Source organism: Pelophylax lessonae (assembly GCF_965119305.1).
Source record: "Pelophylax lessonae genome assembly, chromosome: 7".
Classification (NCBI taxonomy): domain Eukaryota; kingdom Metazoa; phylum Chordata; class Amphibia; order Anura; family Ranidae; genus Pelophylax; species Pelophylax lessonae.
This window is the reverse complement of record NC_138774.1, coordinates 276134337-276154031: the sequence shown is the minus strand read 5'-3', so window position 1 is coordinate 276154031 and position 19695 is coordinate 276134337. Positions and strand designations below refer to the sequence as shown.

Below are 19695 nucleotides of genomic sequence, written 5' to 3'. Positions count from 1 at the left end.
CTCAGTGTGTGATGCATTTGGGCAGAGGGAGTGTCCCCACTGTGTCCAATGGGGAGGCACGTTGGACAGTGGAGGAAACCCAGCCATTGACACACAGGCTTTGATACTATCCCATGGGTTCCTCAAGTCAGTTGTCCTCAATACTGTGAATAGTTACTAGTTGGAGTATCCCACTCATCCCTTCTCCTATCCCAATTCCAAATAAAACTACAAAACAACATCCCCTGGATTGATCATTGACTGAGCCAAGTATTTAAAGTGATAAGTTTCTGCAAGCAGTTGCTACAGGTAACCCAAGGGAATCCAGAAAGTGTTATATTCAGCAGTCCTCTAGGGGGCAGTGATACACGTGGTAAAGTTTTTTCCTGCCTAGTGCCTATTCCTGATTGGAGGAGCATAACTCAATGGTCTAAGAAGAGATTACATAGTTACATAGCTAGTGAGGTTGAAAAAAGACATCCGTCCATCCAGTTCAACCTATGATGCGCGTGCGTGTTTGCTGTTAACCGTACATTGTATACCCCTCTATGTTGTGGTCTTTAAGGTGCCCATCTAATAGTTTTTTTAAACTATTGATGCTCCTGCTAATACCACTGCTTGTGGAAGAGAATTCCACATCCTTACTGCTCTTACAGTGAAGAACCCCCTACGTATTTTAAGGTTAAACCGCCTTTCCTCTAGTTTTAGTGAGTGGCCACGTGTCTTATTGTATTCCCTTTCTCTGAATAGTTTGTTCCTTATGCTAGGGTCGCCAGTACAGTATTTGTACATTGATATCATATCCCCCCTCAATCGTCTCTTCTCCAGAGAGAATAGGTTCAGTGCTTGTAGTCTTTCCTCATAGCCGATGCCCTCCATTCCCCTAATTATTTTTGTTGCCCTTCTCTGGACTCTCTCCAGTTCCAGCACATCCTTCCTGAGGACCGGTGCCCAGAACTGGACAGCATACTCCAGATGTGGCCGGACCAGAGTGTTGTAGAGTGGGAGAATAATCTCTTTATTTCTGCAGTGAATCCCCTTTTTTATGCATCCCAGTATTCTGTTGGCTTTGCTTGCAGCGGCTTGGCATTGCATGCCACTGCCAAGCCTGTTGTCTACCAGTACCCCCAGGTCCTTTTCCATCCTAGACTCACCCAGAGGTTCCCCCCCCCCCCCTAGTGAGTAGCTTGCTTTATGGTTTTATGGTGCATTACTTACATTTTTCAACATTAAACCTCATCTGCCATGTAGTTGCCCACCCCATTATTTTGTTCAGGTCCGCTTGTAAGGTTTCCACATCCTGCATAGAAGATATTGGCCTGCTTAGTTTAGTATCATCCGCAAATACTGAGATTGTACTAGATATCCCCTCCTCTAGATCATTTATGATTATGAATAAATTAAACAGGATTGGTCCCAGGACAGAACCCTGGGGGACCCCACTTTCCACACCAATCCGAGTACTCCCCATTAATCACCACCCTCTGGACTCTCCCCTGGAGCCAGTTCTCTATCCAGGTACTCACCTTATGGTCCATACCTACCTTCCTTAGTTTGAACAGTAAGCGTTTGTGGGGAACGGTGTCAAAGGCCTCTGCAAAGTCCAGATACACCACATCCACAGGCTTACCTTTATCTAGGTGGCAGCTCACTTCATCATAGAAGGTTAATAGATTGGTTTGGCAAGAACGATTTTTCATGAATCCATGCTGATTACTACTAATAATACCGTTTTCATTACTAAAGTCTTGTATGTGGTCCCTTAACATCCCCTCCAAAATCTTGCAGACTACTGATGTTAGGCTGACCGGCCTATAGTTACCCGGGATATGTCTCGGCCCTTTTTTAAATATTGGTACCACATTGGCTTTTTTCCAATCAGCTGGCACCATGCCCGTCTGTAAACTATCCTTGAAGATCAAGAATAATGGTCTGGCAATCACCTGGCTGAGCTCTTTAAGAACCCTCGGGTGCAAGCCATCCGGTCCCGGTGATTTACTTATGTTGAGTTTCTCTAGTTTAGTTCTAAGTCTATCTTCTGTTAGCCATGGCGGTACTTCCTGAGGTGTGTTATTTAGTTTGGCCTTACAAGCTAGGTTAGTGTAGCCCCCCAATTCTTTTGTGAAGACCGAAGAGAAGAAATTACGCCTTTTCCCTGTCCTCTGTGGCCATATTTCCTTTGTCATTTTTTATGAGGCCAATGTGTTCTGGCCTCGCTTTCTTACTGTTTATATACTTAAAGAATTTTTTGGGGTTCTTTTTACTCTCTTCTGCTATATGTCTCTCGTGTTCTATTTTAGCTGCCTTGATTTGGTCTTTACATTTCTTATTACACTCTGTGTAATGCTTGAATGCTGCCAATGACCCCTGAGACTTGTATTTTTTGAAGGCCTTTCCTTTAGCATTAATATGCATTTTTATGTTGGAGTTTAGCCAACCAGGGTTTAGTTTTGCTCTTTTAAATGTATTTCCCTTTGGAATGCACTGGTCAATCCCTTTGTTAAGTATGCTCTTGAAGCACTCCCATTTTTCCTCCGTGTTCTTTGTTCCCAGGGTTCTATCCCATTTGATATTTTCTAGCAGCGAGCGCAGTTTTGGGAAATTGGCTCTTTTGAAATTCAGTGTTCTTATATTACCCTTCTTTTTCCTATTAATATGATTAATACTGAAACTAATTGACCTATGGTCACTGTTTCCTAAGTTGCCCCATATTTCTATATCCGTAAGCAGGTCTGTATTGTTGGTAATCAGTAGGTCAAGTACCGCATTGTTTCTTGTCGGTGCATTCACCATCTGACCCATGAAATTGTCCTGCAAAACATTTAGGTACTGCCGAGCCTTGGCTGAATGCGTGGTTCCTTCTGCTCAGTCTATATCTGGATAATTAAAGTCCCCCATTATAATGACATTTCCCATCCTTGCTGCCAATCCTATCTGTAAAAGGAGGTCCGCCTCCCCCTCCTCCCTCTGGTTGGGGGGCCTATAGCATACGCCCAATATTACCTTCCCCACCGTGCCTTCCCTTTGAAGTTCTACCCATAGGGATTCTACCTCGTCCATAGCTCCATTATTAATATCATCCCTCATATTTACCTGTACACTGTTCTTAATATACAGACATACCCCTCCCCCTTTTTTACCTTCTCTATCTCTGCGATAAAGGGAGTACCCCTGAATGGTCGCCATCCAGTCATGAGAGCTGTCAAACCAAGTCTCTGTTATACCCACAAAATCCTCCTCAAACATCAGTAGCTCCAGCTCTCCCATCTTGTTGGTCAGGCTTCTGGCATTGGTATATAAATCTCTTAATTTTGACCGGTTGCATATATCCTCATTTGATGTTTTAAGGCTGCTCTTGTTACAGCCTGTGAGGATGTAGCAGCAGGGAGCTGCAGGAGAAACAGTCAGAGCTAACGGAAGTACAGCGTTTTGTGCATGAGCACTGGGAGCACTGAGAACCCCCTGCGTAGGAAGATATCCGTGCAAACTTTTGTGTTTCTTTTGTCTTTGTTTTCAATAAAAGTGGGCAGAAAAAGCCATAAAACTGACTTCTGGCGTGGCGTAAACTCACTGTTTGGCACTACCAATGAGCTAAAATACATCACAATAAATATTTAAAATGACTCATATAGAACATTCAGTGGAATGGTAAAATCCCCCCCAATTAGGCACAGGGGCAGTCCTATCCTTGTGATAGGAAGAGTCTTCCAACGGGATTGGTTATATCAAATAAAGTATTTTTGTCTTTGTCAAAATTACCTAGGTTTCTGAGGGGTTTGTTTAAGGCTAAAGAGATGGACAAAGTCTTCTTCAACCAATGTAAAACAAATATACATTTTTCCCTATAAAGACCAAGCGTGTTATTAGAGGGGAGTTCTTTAAATTGTGATATTTTGTAGTAAGTTCTACAAAAGGTAAGAGTACCTTGTACAGATCAAAGAATGTGTCATGTGGAAAATGCAAATCTGATATGAAAAGATGGACGTATTTGCTCTCCATCCCCTTCTCATGAATGTTCTCTGCGATGAGTTTGCTGATGAAGTTCTTGCCGGTGCCAATACAACCATGCAGGGATAGAGCCAGGGGCTTCTTGGGGTTTTCATTGTTCATAAACCCTGTGATTGCTCGGAAGATGACATCACGGGCCAGGTGCTGCCCAATCAGTTTATTTTCCAAGTCTTTCTGGAAAGCTGATAAAAATAAATGTTACAGTGAAATACCAAGCAAATAAAATGCAAAAATAATAAGAAGTCTAGGTACATCTTTGTTCCTCCAATCCTCCCACCCATTTGGAGAATTGTTTTAGATTTTTTTTTTTGCTTACCTTTCGTTACCTCCAGTAACAAAACAACCTCTAGATCAGGGGTCGGGAACCTATGGCTCGCGAGCCAGACGTGGCTCTTTTGATGGCTGTATCTAGCTCGCAGACAAATCTTTAATAAAGGGGGCGTGTCCGGACGTGAGCCGCGCTGGACGTGAAGTCCCAGAGCTCCGCCGCGTCTACCACTAAATCCAGTGCCATCCGCGTAGCTGTGCCCGGTGCCAAGCAGATTTCTGCACCCATCGACGGTACACTTTGTGGGCTACCCACCGCTACCCTCAGTTTGTCTCTGGGTGACCGGATTGCCGCGCTACAGACCCCGCGGCCTACTCGCAGTACCGACTTGTGTGCTGTGCATCTGAGGGCCTTGGCAATCACTGCCTGGTAAGGAGACCTGCCATCCGATCCCTGTGCCCCTCTGACACGATCTCCTTCCCCTCTGACACCCGGGGACCTTCGGGAGCTTCCTCTCACATCCACTTATGAGGCCTTCAGTGGCCAGCCACCATTTTCTCAGGGCCTATACTCACCATCACTCGCAGGCCTGCAGGCGCTTCACCACTCTGGTCTCATTGCATACCTGCCTGCTCTGCTCTCTTCCTGACCGGACTCCAGGCACTTTCACACGGCTCCATCTACTCACTGACCTATAGTCCGCTCTCCAACAGCAACCCAGAGGCTTACAATCAGTCAGCTTCCACCCCCACTGGAACGGTAGTCTGCGGAACTGTTTTACCCATGAATATGAATATTAAATAAAGGTTCCTGATTCCTGAAATATAGTGTATGGCTCTCACGGAATTACATTTGAAAATATGTGGTGTTCATGGCTCTCTCAGCCACAAAGGTTCCCGACCCCTCCTCTAGATCAATGTTTTCTTTACCTTTTATCAGTCAAGTCACCCTTTAAAATGATGCACCCCATTCTAAAATGTGAAAGAACTAAACTAATAGTTGTACATATAAAAAAGAGAGTTTTGAGGCGCTGTACCTGAAAGTGCTAGGTGCTAAATAAATAAATCCTTGAATAAGGTAAATTAATAAATTGATTCGATAAACACATATAAATATAAAAAAAAATCAATTCATAAAGTGCACAAATACATCCAAAGTGCAAATGAAAGTGCTAAGCGTTGAAATATGAACTTAAATATTAAAAATGAACATATAAATAAATAAGATATAGCAAAAGTCCATCAGTCCATTTAGTGCACAAATGTATGCAATGTGAAGGAAATTTCACCACGCTAGTGATAAGGTGCACTAACAATTCTTATTGCTTAAAAGTGCTCGTGCCTGTGTTGTGTTCCACTTATTAATGTGAGGGTAACTCACCAGAAAACAGAGGGCCTCCGGGACCCAACTTGCTCAATTATGGACAGGTAGCCTCCTAGGATAGATGTTGTATCTTTGATAGGTAGCGACCTGGCTCACAGAATAAGGTATGAGACTTGTCCACCAGACAGGAGGATAATACAGTTTCCCATAAAAAATAAAGGACATGCAATTGCGCAATATCGTTTGATTTTTATTTCATAATAACCTAAATCAATATTTAATACACTCACATTTATAAGTGCCACCATCGGCACATATAAACAGCCAAAAGAGGGGTGAACAGAGGCGCTGCGCAGAAAGAAATGTATTCATCATACACATGTGTGTGGGTAAAAGCCAATACAGAGGCCATCAGCGTTTACGAGTACAGCTGCGTGCCGCCATTCACTTGTATGGGCGACTGTACACAAAGCGGGAAAGTGATGGAGAGTTTACTCTAGAGGGTTTTGCAGCCTCTAGATGTCTGTGTGTATGAGGCCTTACCTGTATCAGGGAGCGGAAGGAAAATATTACACAAGGAGAACAATTGTACTGTTCTTTAAAAAGATAGGGATCTCCAAAGATTTTGCAGATATGGGAGACAAGCCACACCCTCCCACATCCCAAAATGCAGCACTCACTTCTTAAGTGACCAATCACAAGGCTCCGGCATTGTTATGTTTGATGTTTCTAAGCCACCTTTTTTTAACCATGGTGCCTTTTTCTTCAGGGGTGCCTTGGCAAAATACCTAAAAATTGCCCAAAAATTGTATACGAGCCAGCGTGTGCATGAGACCTGCCTTTTAGTTACACTAAGTCACAGGTTTTCATTGTGAACCATTACAGCCTTTTAGCTGCCAGCATCCTAACGACCAATGACATCATCGGTTGATAAGGAGGATGTCAGTCGTCTGCATAGCATTCTTGTTTGACCCTCCTCTGCCGTGCTCCATAAGCGCTGGGGGTCACATTAGCTGAGTGATGGAGAAAAACTGAGGGAGTAGAGAAACATTGGAATACTAGTCAGTACCAGTTTGCAAAGTGTATTTGTTTTTAAATTTTAGAATGGGGTGCCTAGAGAATGTCCATAATTTTTAAAGGGTGCATGGACTGAAAAAAGGTTGAGAAACACTGGTCTAAGCAAACACAGACTTTCTGAAAGAAAGCATTTGCGTGAGGTTGTCGGTAGCTGTTGGAGGGTGGATTTTGGTAAGGTCGGTAGAGCTGGCTATTAACTCTGCACTCATCCTAAGGATACCACTCTAAGTTAAAGTATAACTAAAGGAAAAATGTTTTAGTTTTGTATAGAGTGGAGAGGGATTAGAACACCTCTCATGTTTTATTTCCTTGTAACCATTATCACTGAAAGTGATAGAAAGTCAAACATTTTGGGTTGTGAAAATAACAGGAATAGAGTGGAAATCGTGCAATGTAGAAAAAACAAAAAGAGGGCGAACCAACCTTGAGCATTACCCAAATAGTGTTTATTGATATGTGAAGAAAAATAATATATACTCACAAACAGGTCAGGTATAAAAGCATTCCAAAGTCCACCATGGACACAAGCAACCAGGTCACCGGGACCGTGTCCAGAACGCCGGAGGACTTTCCAGCGCTTCGAGGGGAGATCCCCTCTTCCTTAGAGCCATTCTGTAATGTTGGATTGGCACATTTAATATAGCAAATGGGTCTCGTCACATGATCTTGAGACCCTCCCATTGGTGGGTGGAAGTGGTAAAAGAACAGGTCACATTCCTGAGCATTAAAATTACAGCAATATAAAAAAAAAAACATTGAAATTAAGTAAAATAGGACTCATATTTTTGAATGTGAAATGTCCAAGAAGGACCACCTACCAGGTGTAGTTCCTGGTCCTGGGTGCAGACTAGCTGGATGGGCTGCACTGTTCAGTATAGTGTGAAGTGGAGTGGATGACTGCTTAGTGTAGAACAAACATTGGTGCATTCCACCCGCCACTTCCTTGTTCCGGAACGTGCCAGCCCTAGGGTCTAGGAACCGGAACATCCGGCTCACATTGAGCAGATGGGGAGTGAGCGGGACATGCAGTACAGCAGCATGCTCTCCTGAGAGAAAGACAGCTAGCGCCAGTGGCCCCAGAAGTGCGATGCTGTGTCGGCAGCGGGGGACACAGAACCCCTGGTCCCAGGAGAGTGCGATTGGATGGGTCTCTCCTGGGACCAATGCAACATCGCAGATTGGCTCTGAGGAAGAGTGGCTCCCCCCACGAAAGGCATCAGCCATCTGGAAGGTTCTCCGGCCTGCTGAACACGGTCCCGGTCACCTGGTTGCTTTGTGTCTATTGTGGACTTTGAAATGCTTTTATTTTTGACCTGTTTGTGAGTATATTTATTTTCTTCTTATATCAATAAAAACTACTTGTGTAATGCGCAAGGTTGGTGTGCCCTCTTTTTGTTTTTTCTACAGTGTCTCCATTGGGTGTTCCCTGACCCGTGGAGAGCAGCAAGGTCTGTGCATTTACCTGTAATAGTAATAGACAGCACTGAAAGCCAAAAGCTTCTACAATGGTCACATGAACATCAGAACTGGACTACGGAGCAATGGAAGAGGTGGCCTAGTCTGATGAATCACGTTTTCTTTTACATCATGTGGATGGCCGAGTGTGTATGCGTCACTTACTGTACCTGGGGAAGAGATGGCACCAGGATGTGGTATAAGAAGGCAAGTTGGCAGAGGCAGTGTGATGCTTTGGACAATGTTCTGCTGGGAAACCTTGGGTCCTGCCAATCATGTGGATGCCATTCAGGGCAATTTTAGCAAAAGGGGGCCATACTCAATATTAGGTGGGTGGTCATAATGTTATGGCTGATCGGTGTATATTTGAAAACTGATCAATTCTGAAGTACTGACTGCCTATCTCACTTCATGAAGCCCTAGAATGCCAGGACAGTACAAATGACCACCTTTTGGAAAGTATATAGTCCAAGGTATTTAGTAAGAGGCATGGTGAGCTTGTTAATTTGTTAATTTTATGTCACAATTTTTTGGAAAATGAAGAAACTATATAACTTTTTTTATTTTTGTAACACATTATTTTTGCTAATATTTTTGTAAAATGCAGGAAATGTTTTTTTTTTTTTTTACACAAAGTTGTTAGTATGATATTTCCAACACACATCATTGGCACACTTAGAATTACACCCCAAAACACATTTTGCTACTCCTGCCGTGTATGGGGATACCATATACGTGAGACTTTTTTACAGCCTAGACATATAGAAGGACCCAAATCTCAAGGAGCACATTTGGGCTTTCAAAGAGCATAAATTATACATCTAATTTCCTGACTACCTATAACATTTTTGGAGGTCCTGGAGCACCAGGACAGTGGAAACACCCACAAAATGACCGCATTTTGGAAAGAAAACACCCTTAAGTTTTTTCAAAGAGAGATGGCGAGTCTTTGGAAGACAATTTTTTTGACCCATTCTATACCAGACATTTGAATCTTGTGTATCAAACAAATCAACCAATTGTATCAAAAGCAATGCACTGTAATGTGGTAACTTCTGTATGAGTGGTGTCAGGGCTGCGCTTGCAGCAGCTCTCTTCTCTGTGCTCAGGCTGCTCAGCTGTCGGATAATTGTCAGCACTCATTGTTTCCTCAGTGGCTCACCTGGTTATCATTATCTGCTGGTCAGTCCCACCTACAGCCAGCCCCTTCTGTCTATTTAAGCTTTTTTGTTAATTCCCTTCCTGCCTTCGCCTTGTCAAGATATCCTGAGTTTCTCTGCTGGTTTCCTGCTAAAGACTTTGCCCGGCTGATGTCCCTTCTGGTTCCTGATCCCAACCTTCTGCTTCTGACTGCGCTGATTTCTGACTCCCTGATCACTGGCTTCCTGATTTAATTGGCTGATTTCCCGTTTTGGCTTCCGAAGCCCGACTTATGTTTTGACTACTTTTCTGATCTGTACTATTTTTATTATTACAATAAAGGTATGATTTTTACTGCATTTTCTGTCTCAGTCTGATTCATGGTTCCTGACAAGTAGTCAGGAAATATAGTTTACTGTAACATAAACTATAGGAGGTTCCGTTCACATAAGACAAGCAAGCCTAACCTACTGGCACATGGCTGCCCCCAAGACAGCTATGTTCACTGGCCAGGAAGCACAGAAGGCTAAAGAAAGGAAGAACAAAATAGTTCCTGTGGTTCTAGGAGTGCAGTTATCTGCAGGGGATGGCTGGGACTGGTGTCTCACAGAAACATAGCCAGACTGTAATGTTCTGGTACCTCTGGTACCCTTGTCTCCATATTTCTCCTCTGCTAATTGCGTCCCATCTTGTATAACAAGAGACGCATATACCTTTAAGACCGGATGACATCATTGCCGAGCGCCGCTATGAGCGGCTATTTCAATCGCCGGCTTGCTCTCACTCATCGCTCGTTCAAACCACATGTTCACCGCACCTACTCCTGTGAAGTCGGAGCTGCTGACATTCTCCCTTGCTGAACTGAAGCCGGAACCTCGCTGGTGATCCGTATCTCGCTACGGGATCACCTCTCTCCTATGGACACTGTTACTACTAACCTAACTAAGGGATAAGTACCCCACAGGGGATTCTTACTAACCAATCTCCTACTGTCATCTACTGCAATTACCAAGACTATCTGTATCTATCTATTCACTATCATCTGCATAGACTGTTAGCTCTTGGGACTACCTTCAACTATCCTTGCACTAGGTTACTCTGTCTAAGTATACTCCATCTGTGTCCTCTTACCATCTGCACTATACTAGACATCAGAACCTATCTGCTTTACCATCACCTGCAACTCTCCTAATACTACTTCTAGTGCTCACCATACAATAGCCTGTCTCTCATCTATACATCCTCATATATTCTATCCCTCCATTAAACATCTAATTAATATATATATATGGTATATAACAGGCTGTGCACGGTGATGAAGTCCTGAGAGTTGGATATGTTTGTTCAACAGAATCTCTACAAGGCTACTGAGTGTAATAATTCTGCAGCTGTAAATCCATCCACTAACAAAAACGCATGAACGTTACAGATTGAACGAGCCTTTAAAAAAAAAATATGGATTCAGCAGAATTATCCACTCATGTACTACAATTAAAACAGCAAGTAGATGCATTGATCCTTGCGCTTACAGAGGTACAAAATGAAAATCAGACCTTGAGACAGCAGCTTGGCCGCCTCACACAGCCTCCTGCTGCTCAGCCCCGTGAGCCTAAGATAAACCCTCCTATAGTGTTTTCTGGTGATCGGAGCAAATTTTGTGAATTTAAAAACGCATGTCGATTGTTTTTTTTGTTAAAACCTTTAACCTACACCACTGACCAAATTAAGGTTTGTACCGTCATCTCCTATTTAACGGGTGAACCCCGGGCCTGGGCAGACGCTCTCTTTGAAAAGGATGATCCACTCCTTAATTCTTATCCCTTATTCCTAGCACAACTCGCTAGTTTATATGAAGACCCCAACAAGCAGAGTACCGCTGATACCCAATTACTGGCCTTAAAACAAGGAAGGAGACCTGTTGAAGATTTCGTGGCGAATTTTAAAAGATGGTCCCCTGATTCAGGGTGGAACGACACATCTTTGCGAACGCAGTTTAGACTCGGCCTATCTGAGGCCGTTAAAGACGAGCTCGCCCGAGCGGATTTACCTGGCACTCTAGAGGGACTGATACAGACCAGTATCAATATTAACAGACGACTACGAGAAAGAAAGGCTGAGAAGATGGGCTCACCATTTTCCAGTCCTTCTCGGATGTTGCCTGCTGACCCTACTCCTATGAAAGTAGGAATGATACGCCCACCTCTGACCCTTTCTGAACGTGCCAGGAGGAAAACCGAACATCTTTGCATGTACTGCGCATCCCCGAATCATTTGATAAACAGCTGTCCCCTTGTCCGCAGAAAAGAGGGTGAGTGTTCAAATGTCTTGCTAGGGGGACTGACAACTTCCTTTTCTAATCCTTATCTTTTTGTTCAATTAACATTGCAGTGGGACCAAACTAGGATCACCACCAAGGCTATGATGGATCTTGTGGAAACTACATTGACATTTGTTTTGTCTCCCTTAATAAAATACCTATTGTTTCAAAACCCAAACCTGTCTCCGTTAGTTTTATTAACGGTACCCCTTTATCCTCTGGTCCTATCACCAGTCATACACAGGCACTCCTTGTAACTGCTGACGAGTCTCATGTGGAAACCACCACGTTTGATGTATTAACTTCACCACATTTTCCAATCATTTTGGGACTTCCCTGGTTACACATACATCAACCAATCATCGATTGGAAAACAAGAACGTTAGCTTTCTCTTCTCACTATTGTGAGACGACGTGTAACCTCCCCACACATGATAGGATCCTGTCTGTACTGCCGGATGACATTATTCCCAAGTGTTATCAGGATTTATCAGAGGTTTTCCTTGAGAAAAACGCTCAAATGCTACCTCCCCATAGGGACTATGATTGTTGTATCGATCTACTCCCTAATAGCAAGTTGCCTTTCGGACATGTTTATCCTCTCTCACAGGATAAACTCTCTCATCTTAAGGACTATCTGGATGAGAACTTGGCAAAAGGATTCATCCGACCTTCTACTTCCTCCACTGCTGCTGGACTCTTCTTTGTCCGCAATAAGGACTCTAGCCTTAGGCCTATCATTGATTTCAGACAATTAAATGCCATTACAATAAAGGATCGTTATCCTTTACCTCTTATCGAACAGGTGCGTGGGGCTTCTTTCTTTTCAAAATTGGACCTAAAAGGGGCATACAATTTAATTCGAATCCGTAAAGGGGATGAATGGAAGACGGCATTCAGAACCAGATACGGACTGTTTGAGTACCTTGTAATGCCATTTGGGCTATGTAATGCTCCCGCAGCCTTCCAACGGTTTATAAATGAGATATTCAGAGACTTGCTTGATGTTTGTGTTGTAGTATATTTGGACGATATTCTTATCTATTCTCATTCCTTACCTGAGCACATAAAACATGTGAGACTTGTGTTGTCAAGACTACTTGCACATAACTTATATGTTAAATCAAAGAATTGTTTGTTTCATAAAGAGGAAGTACTATTCCTAGGATATATTATATCTAAAAAGTTGATTTAAAATGGACATGAGCAAAATATCCTGCATTCTGGATTGGCCTGTGCCAACCACTCGCAAAGCATTACAAAGGTTCCTAGGATTCTCTAACTACTATAGGAAATTCATTAAGAACTTCTCTGCGATTGTGAAACCTCTCACACAACTTACAAGCACGAAGAAACCATTTAATTGGTCAAAAGAAGCAAATGGAGCATTCTGTCTGCTGAAATCAAGCTTTAATACTGCCCCCATACTATGCCATCCAGACCCATCCCTTCAATACATCTTGGAGGTAGATGCGTCTAATATGGCAGTAGGAGCAGTTCTCTCACAACGACCAACAAACACCTCACCTCTTCACCCAGTTGCTTTCTTCTCAAAGTCATTAAGTAGCCCCGAGGTGAACTACCCAGTAGGTGAGAAGGAGTTATTAGCCATAAAACTGGCGTTAGAGAATTGGCGACATCTACTTGAGGGCACTCAATTGCCAATTCTGATATATACTGATCACAAAAACCTTCAATACCTTCAAACTAATAGAACTCTTTCCCACCTTCAGATACGGTGGTCGTTATTCTTTCTGAGATTTAATTTTTTAGTGACTTATACGCCCGCAGACAGAAATAAAAAAGCGGATGCACTTTCACGACTAGCAGAGAAAGATTGTACTGAGGTTCCCTCAGTTCCTATAATACCACTTGAACGTATTATCGGAGTCGTTCGCTCCCTGAAGGAGGAGATTTTGCACAGCATAGGATTGGACTCACCTCCACCACAACTAACTACTGACGCAGAAGGCTTCCTCCAGGGGCGTAACTACAGGGGTTGCGATTGCTACCGGGCACCATGCTCCAGGGGGCCCAGTAGCAAACCAGTGGGTGAACTTCCAGGATTGCAAAAGTCACACTTGCGACCGGGCCCTGGCATTGCACCACTGTGGGGAGGCCCCAAGATTGCAGGAAGGGAGCCCACTGCAGAACTTGTGAAAGGATCCTGCTGCGGGACCGTAATAAAAGGCCATGCAATGAGAATAAAGAGCCCCAGGATTAGTGGGAAGAGCCCTGGGCTTGAAGGGAAGGGCCCCGGCCAGGGATCTGGGGGGGCCCTTCATGGTTTCTTGCATCAGGGCCCTGAAGGCTCTAGTTACGCCTCTGGCTTCCTCTACTACAACAATAAATTATACATACCCCCTACTATGCGAACCAAGATCTTAGAATTGTCGCATGATGTACCTATGGCAGGACATATGGGTATGACTAAAACTTTCAATCTACTCACTAGGCAATTTTGGTGGCCAGACATGAAGACAACCGTAAAAAAGTTTGTTTCATCTTGTGATATCTGTGCAAGGTCTAAAATTGACAACACGAAACCATCGGGGTTACTTTGTAGTTTACCGATACCCCAGGTTCCGTGGGAAGTGGTATCCTTAGACTTCATAGGATTCAACACCATCTTGGTGTCAGTGGACCATCTGACCAAGATGGCACATTTCACTCCTATCCGAAAACTACCTTCATCCAAACAAACAGCGGAATTACTTGTGAAACATGTCTTTAAGTTACATGGTATTCCAAAAACACTGCTGTCTGACCGTGGTTTACAATTCATCTCAAAGTTTTGGCTAGCTCTATGTCAGATACTGCGAATAGAGCGTAACCTTACTTCTCCCTACCACCCTCAGACCAACGGACAGACAGAGAGAGTTAACCAGTGCATTGAACAGTATCTGCGTTGCTATACTTCGTATCTACAGGACGATTGGGCAGATCTCCTCCCGCTGGCGGAATTCGCCTATAACAACGCGACTCATAGCACTACTAAACAAAGTCCGTTTTACCTAAATTATGGGTTTCATCCCACACTCCTTCCTCCACGTATCTTGCCATCAAGTAATCCAGTGGCATCTGATTATCTTGCCCAGATAAAGGATTCTCTGGGATTACTCAACAATACCATATCCCATGCTCATAGCCAACAAAAGAAGTACTACGACCTCCGTAGGAAACCCTCTCCCCAATATGCCATTGGGGATCTTGTTTGGCTTTCTACAAAAAATCTGAGACTAAAAATCCCTAGTAAAAACCTTGGACCTCTATTTCTGGGACCTTTTCCAATAGAGAAGCTTATTGGAAAAGCTGCAGTACATTGCCAGTAGACCTCAAGATACATCCTGTCTTCCATGTGTCTCTACTGAAGCCCCATGTTCCTAACCAAGGAATAAGGCCTACTATCTCACCTCCACCTCCTGTACAAGTGGAAGGTGGAGAAGAATTTGAGATAAAAGAAATTTTGGATTCCCGTTTCAATAGAAGAAGACTCCAGTATCTTGTACGATGGAAGAACTATGGGCCCCAAGATGACACCTGGCTGGATACCTCCGATATACATGCCCCTAGACTGATTCGCAATTTCCACTCGAAATATCCGGAAAAACCAGTTCTAGAGGCCTTCCGGAGCCAGCCTTAAGGGGGGGTACTGTAATGTTCTGGTACCTCTGGTCTCCATATTGCTCCTCTGCTAATTGCGTCCCATCTTGTATAACAAGAGACGCATATACCTTTAAGACCGGATGACATCATTGCTGAGCACCGCTATGAGCGGCTATTTCAATCGCCGCTCGTTCAAACCACATGTTCACCGCACCTACTCCTGTGAAGTCGGAGCTGCTGACATTCTCCCTTGCTGAACTGAAGCCGGAACCTCGCTGGTGATCCGTATCTCGCTATGGGATCACCTCTCTCCTATGGACACTGTTACTACTAACCTAACTAAGGGATAAGTACCCCACAGGGGATTCTTACTAACCAATCTCCTACTGTCATCTACTGCAATTACCAAGACTATCTGTATCTATCTATTCACTATCATCTGCATAGACTGTTAGCTCTTGGGACTACCTTCAACTATCCTTGCACTAGGTTACTCTGTCTAAGTATACTCCATCTGTGTCCTCTTACCATCTGCACTATACTAGACATCAGAACCTATCTGCTTTACCATCACCTGCAACTCTCCTAATACTACTTCTAGTGCTCACCATACAATAGCCTGTCTCTCATCTATACATCCTCATATATTCTATCCCTCCATTAAACATCTAATTAATATATATATGGTATATAACAGGCTGTGCACGGTGATGAAGTCCTGAGAGTTGGATATGTTTGTTCAACAGAATCTCTACAAGGCTACTGAGTGTAATAATTCTGCAGCTGTAAATCCATCCACTAACAAAAACGCATGAACGTTACACAGACATGCAGATGGGTCAGTTCAGGAGGCAGGAAGAAATGGTCAGCAAATGGGATTGTTACAAGCAGCAGACAGAAAAATAGTGAAACAGGCCAGGGTCAGTACAGGCGGCAGGCAAAGACAACTGGTTGGGTGTTTCTTCTCAGTTTGGGAGAATGTCTCCCACTTCCTGTTGTGTCTCCAGGACAGGAATTGAAAGAACATTTCCTCAAGGGTGCACAAATAAATGGACAGGAGTCGTATCCCCTCACTACACCATAAAAGACTAAAGTCGGCCATGGACGGTTTGAATCTCAGCTGGTTCCACAGGGACAAGCGGAGAATTGAACTACTGTATGTATGGGCAGGCTAATTAAAACCAGCCTGTCTGACTTTTCATGTGATTATTGCTAGCAGCTATAGAGAATGGGGGATCCCTCCTACAAAGCTATTGTGCTCTCCTGGTCAGGATGGCTCCCTGCTCCCCCGCCAGGAGAACACAATAGCTCCGTGGGAGGGGTTCCCTCATAAACACTGACTGTGTTTATGGGGGAATCTATCAATTCTCTTTCCTGCAACCCATGGTTGCAGGAAAGAAAATCGATTTATCTATGGCTGGCTTAGGAAAAAACTTCTGTCTGTCCATACCCTGCAAGTAACAATCAGATTCATGGATATAAGAGGAAATCAGAGACAGCCAAGGCTTTTTTCAGCTGGAACTTGTGGAACTCAGTTCCACCACCTTTGGCTCTGGCCCTCTGCTCCCTGCTCATCACTATCACTTGTAAACATCACTTGTAAACATAGAAGTCTGGCTTCTGTGTTTTTAAGTGACAGCTTGTCTCCCAAAGGCTCCCACAGATCTGATTTCCTGAGTGTCTCCGCTGAGTGCAGGATGGGGACAAGGGAGATGCAGGTGCCCGGGGTGCAATACAGATGCCCACAACCTCAGTGTATGATCTCCCTGCAAGTGAGAGAGGCAGAGGAAACTACAGTGTGCGGGGAAGTACTAGAGCAGGCTGGGTGCTTCTGCTTAACCTCCTCCCACCCAGCAACTGCACATAAACGGTCGGGTTCGAGCTTCCTCCTTCTGAGTGGACGTTCCTGAATGTCCTTCAGAAGGAGGGAGATCACGCAGCTGTGCAATCCCCGGTGGACCTGGGTCCCCCAGACACAACACCGCTCGCCTGGCAGGAGGGCTCTATGATTGGCCCTCCTGCTCACATGATGGCTGTGTCCAATCACAGCCATCATGTAATGTCAACACAGCCGTTGTAACGGCAATTGGCTCTGCTTCTCCTCAGGCAGAGTATGTCAGTGAGAAGGAGAGCGGATCTGTGCTGCCAGGGATCAGTGAGTTTTGAGCTGTTTTACTCACTGATCACCCAGCTAGTGTCCCCAACATCTGTCACACATCTGTCCCATTAAAATAATCTGTTACAGTGAACATCTGGCACATCTGTCTGTGATAATCTGTCCATGATCATCTGCCACACCTGTCTGTAATCATCTGCCACATCTATCCCTGATCATCTGGTGCACATCATCTGCCACATCTGTCCGTGATCTCCCACATCTGTCACAATCAACATCTGCCACATCCCAGTGATCAACATCTGTCACAGTGCCTTCAAAAATGTGATAGGTACTCTGGAAATTAAATGTGTAATTTATGCCTTTAGAACACCTGACGGTGCTACTTAGATGTTGGGCCTCTGTATGTGGTCAGGCTGTGGAAACGTCTCACACATGTGGTGTCGCCTTACTTAGGGCGAGTAGCAGAATTTTTTTGGGGGTGTAATTTTTGCTATGTACATGCTATGTGTTAGAAATATCTTATAAATGGACAACTTTGTGTAAAACAAAATGCATTTTCATTTTCTTTCCACATTTTCCAAAAACTTGTGGACAAAGAATGACATGTTCAAAAGACTCATTATGCCTCGTAGAATATACATTGGTGTGTTTTCTTTCCAAAATGGGGTCATTTTGTGGGTAATTCCATTGTCCTGGTGCTCCAGGGCCTTCACAAATGTGATAGGTACTCAGGAAATGAAATGTGTGATTTATGCCTTTAGAACGTCTGACGGTGCTACTTGGATGTTGGGCCTCTGTATATGGCCAGTCTGTGGAAAAGTCTCACACATGTGGTATCACCATACTCAGGAAGAGCAGAATATATTTTGGGGTGTAATTGCAAGTTTATTTATGCCATGTGTAAGAAATAACTTAATATGACAACTTTGTGGGGAAAAAAAAACTTATTTTTTCCAAACTATTGTGGGCAAAAAATTGCAACTTCAAAAAGCTCACTATGCTTCTTCCTAAATACATTGGACCGTCATATTTACAAAAAGGGGTAATTTGGGGGGTATTTGCACTCTCCTGACATTTTAGGGCCTCAATAAATGAATTAGGTAGTCAGTACATCAGGATTGATCAATTTTTAATGATACGTAGCCAAGCTTATAGGCTCTATAACTTTCACAAAAACCTATTATCATACACTTATCAGGATTTTTTTTGTACTAAAGACACGTAGCAGAATACATTCTGGCCTAAACTTATGACGAAATTTGATTTTATTGGATTTCTTTTGAAACCGAAAGTAGAAAATGTTTTTTTTTCAAACTTTTCGCTCTTTTTTCACTTATATTGCAAAAAATAAAAAACCTAGTGGTGAATAAATACCACCAAAATAAAGCTCTATTTGTGTGAACAAAATGATAAAAAATTAATTTGGGTACAGTGTAGCATGACTGAGTAATTGTCATTCTGAAAGCTGAAAACTGGTCTGGGAATGAAGGGGGTGAAAGTGCCCAGTATTGAGGTGGTAATACAGCAACAAAAGTAGAAAGATGGTGGGGAGAAGATAGGGGCATTGGAGGTGGGTTGCATGCAGAGGTGAGAGCTGAAGAGGGGTGAAAGTGAAATGTGGGCAGGGGTTGCAGAGGTAAGCAGCTGTTAAAGATTGCTGAACTAAGTATGCAGGGCACTCCTGAACTCTGCACCATTAGTGAAATTTCACCAATCTACTATTTGATGCGGTTTGGAGTGTGTGTGTGTGTTTGTGATTGAGTTCCTGTACCTATTTTCTGAAGACAGCTGATAACCAATCAATCCCCCATGATGGGCTGTGTAGTTCCTCGGTCAGGTCCCCCCCCCCCCTCACCTTTACTGTTATAGGCGTTCTCCTCACAGCACTCCACCAGACGGCCGCAGTAGAAGCGGGGTAAGGAAAAGTATCCGGCCAGTACAGAGGCGGTGGCAATGGCGACAGCTGTGGTGACGGGCTCCAGGGCCAACACAGCCGAAAACAGGGGACCCAACAATACCCCCACAGACAGCCATGACCCCAGGAGAGAGTGCCGAGTTCTGGCCATGGGAGCTTCAACCAGCCTACGTGCCTTCAAGGCTGTCTGCACTGAGAGCCGAGCATGCAAAGAACTCTCTTCTGATAGGGGCACTCCCAGAGTGTTTTATCTTGTTTTAGCACACATTCTCCCCAGTTTCGTTTCTGAGTTCAGGTTGTACTTTGTTCTGAGAAATGACTCATTGCCATATATTTCTAAATCCACCCCTACCTGTTATTAACCACCTTAAGACCAAGCATTTTCTGGCATTTTTGTTTACATGTGAAAATCGCTTTGTTTTTTTGCTAGAAAATTTGTTAGAACCCCCAAACATTATATATTTTTTCAAATCAGAGACCCCAAAGAA

The 19695-nt window shown here is 43.7% G+C and overlaps 1 protein-coding gene across 1 annotated transcript in view; it reads right to left on the bottom strand.

The window, feature by feature from the left end:
• LOC309559690 (torsin-1A-like) overlaps positions 1-19368 on the bottom strand; it is a 102049-nt gene extending 82681 nt beyond the window's left edge. The window contains exons 1-2 of the mRNA XM_082263096.1: positions 19148-19368; positions 3904-4169 (exon numbers count right to left, since the gene is read on the bottom strand). Coding sequence (XP_082119222.1) covers positions 3904-4169; positions 19148-19358 — 477 coding nt within the window. The 5' untranslated portion in view covers positions 19359-19368. The remainder of the gene's footprint in view (positions 1-3903; positions 4170-19147) is intronic.
• Between the last annotated feature and the right edge of the window lie 327 nt (positions 19369-19695).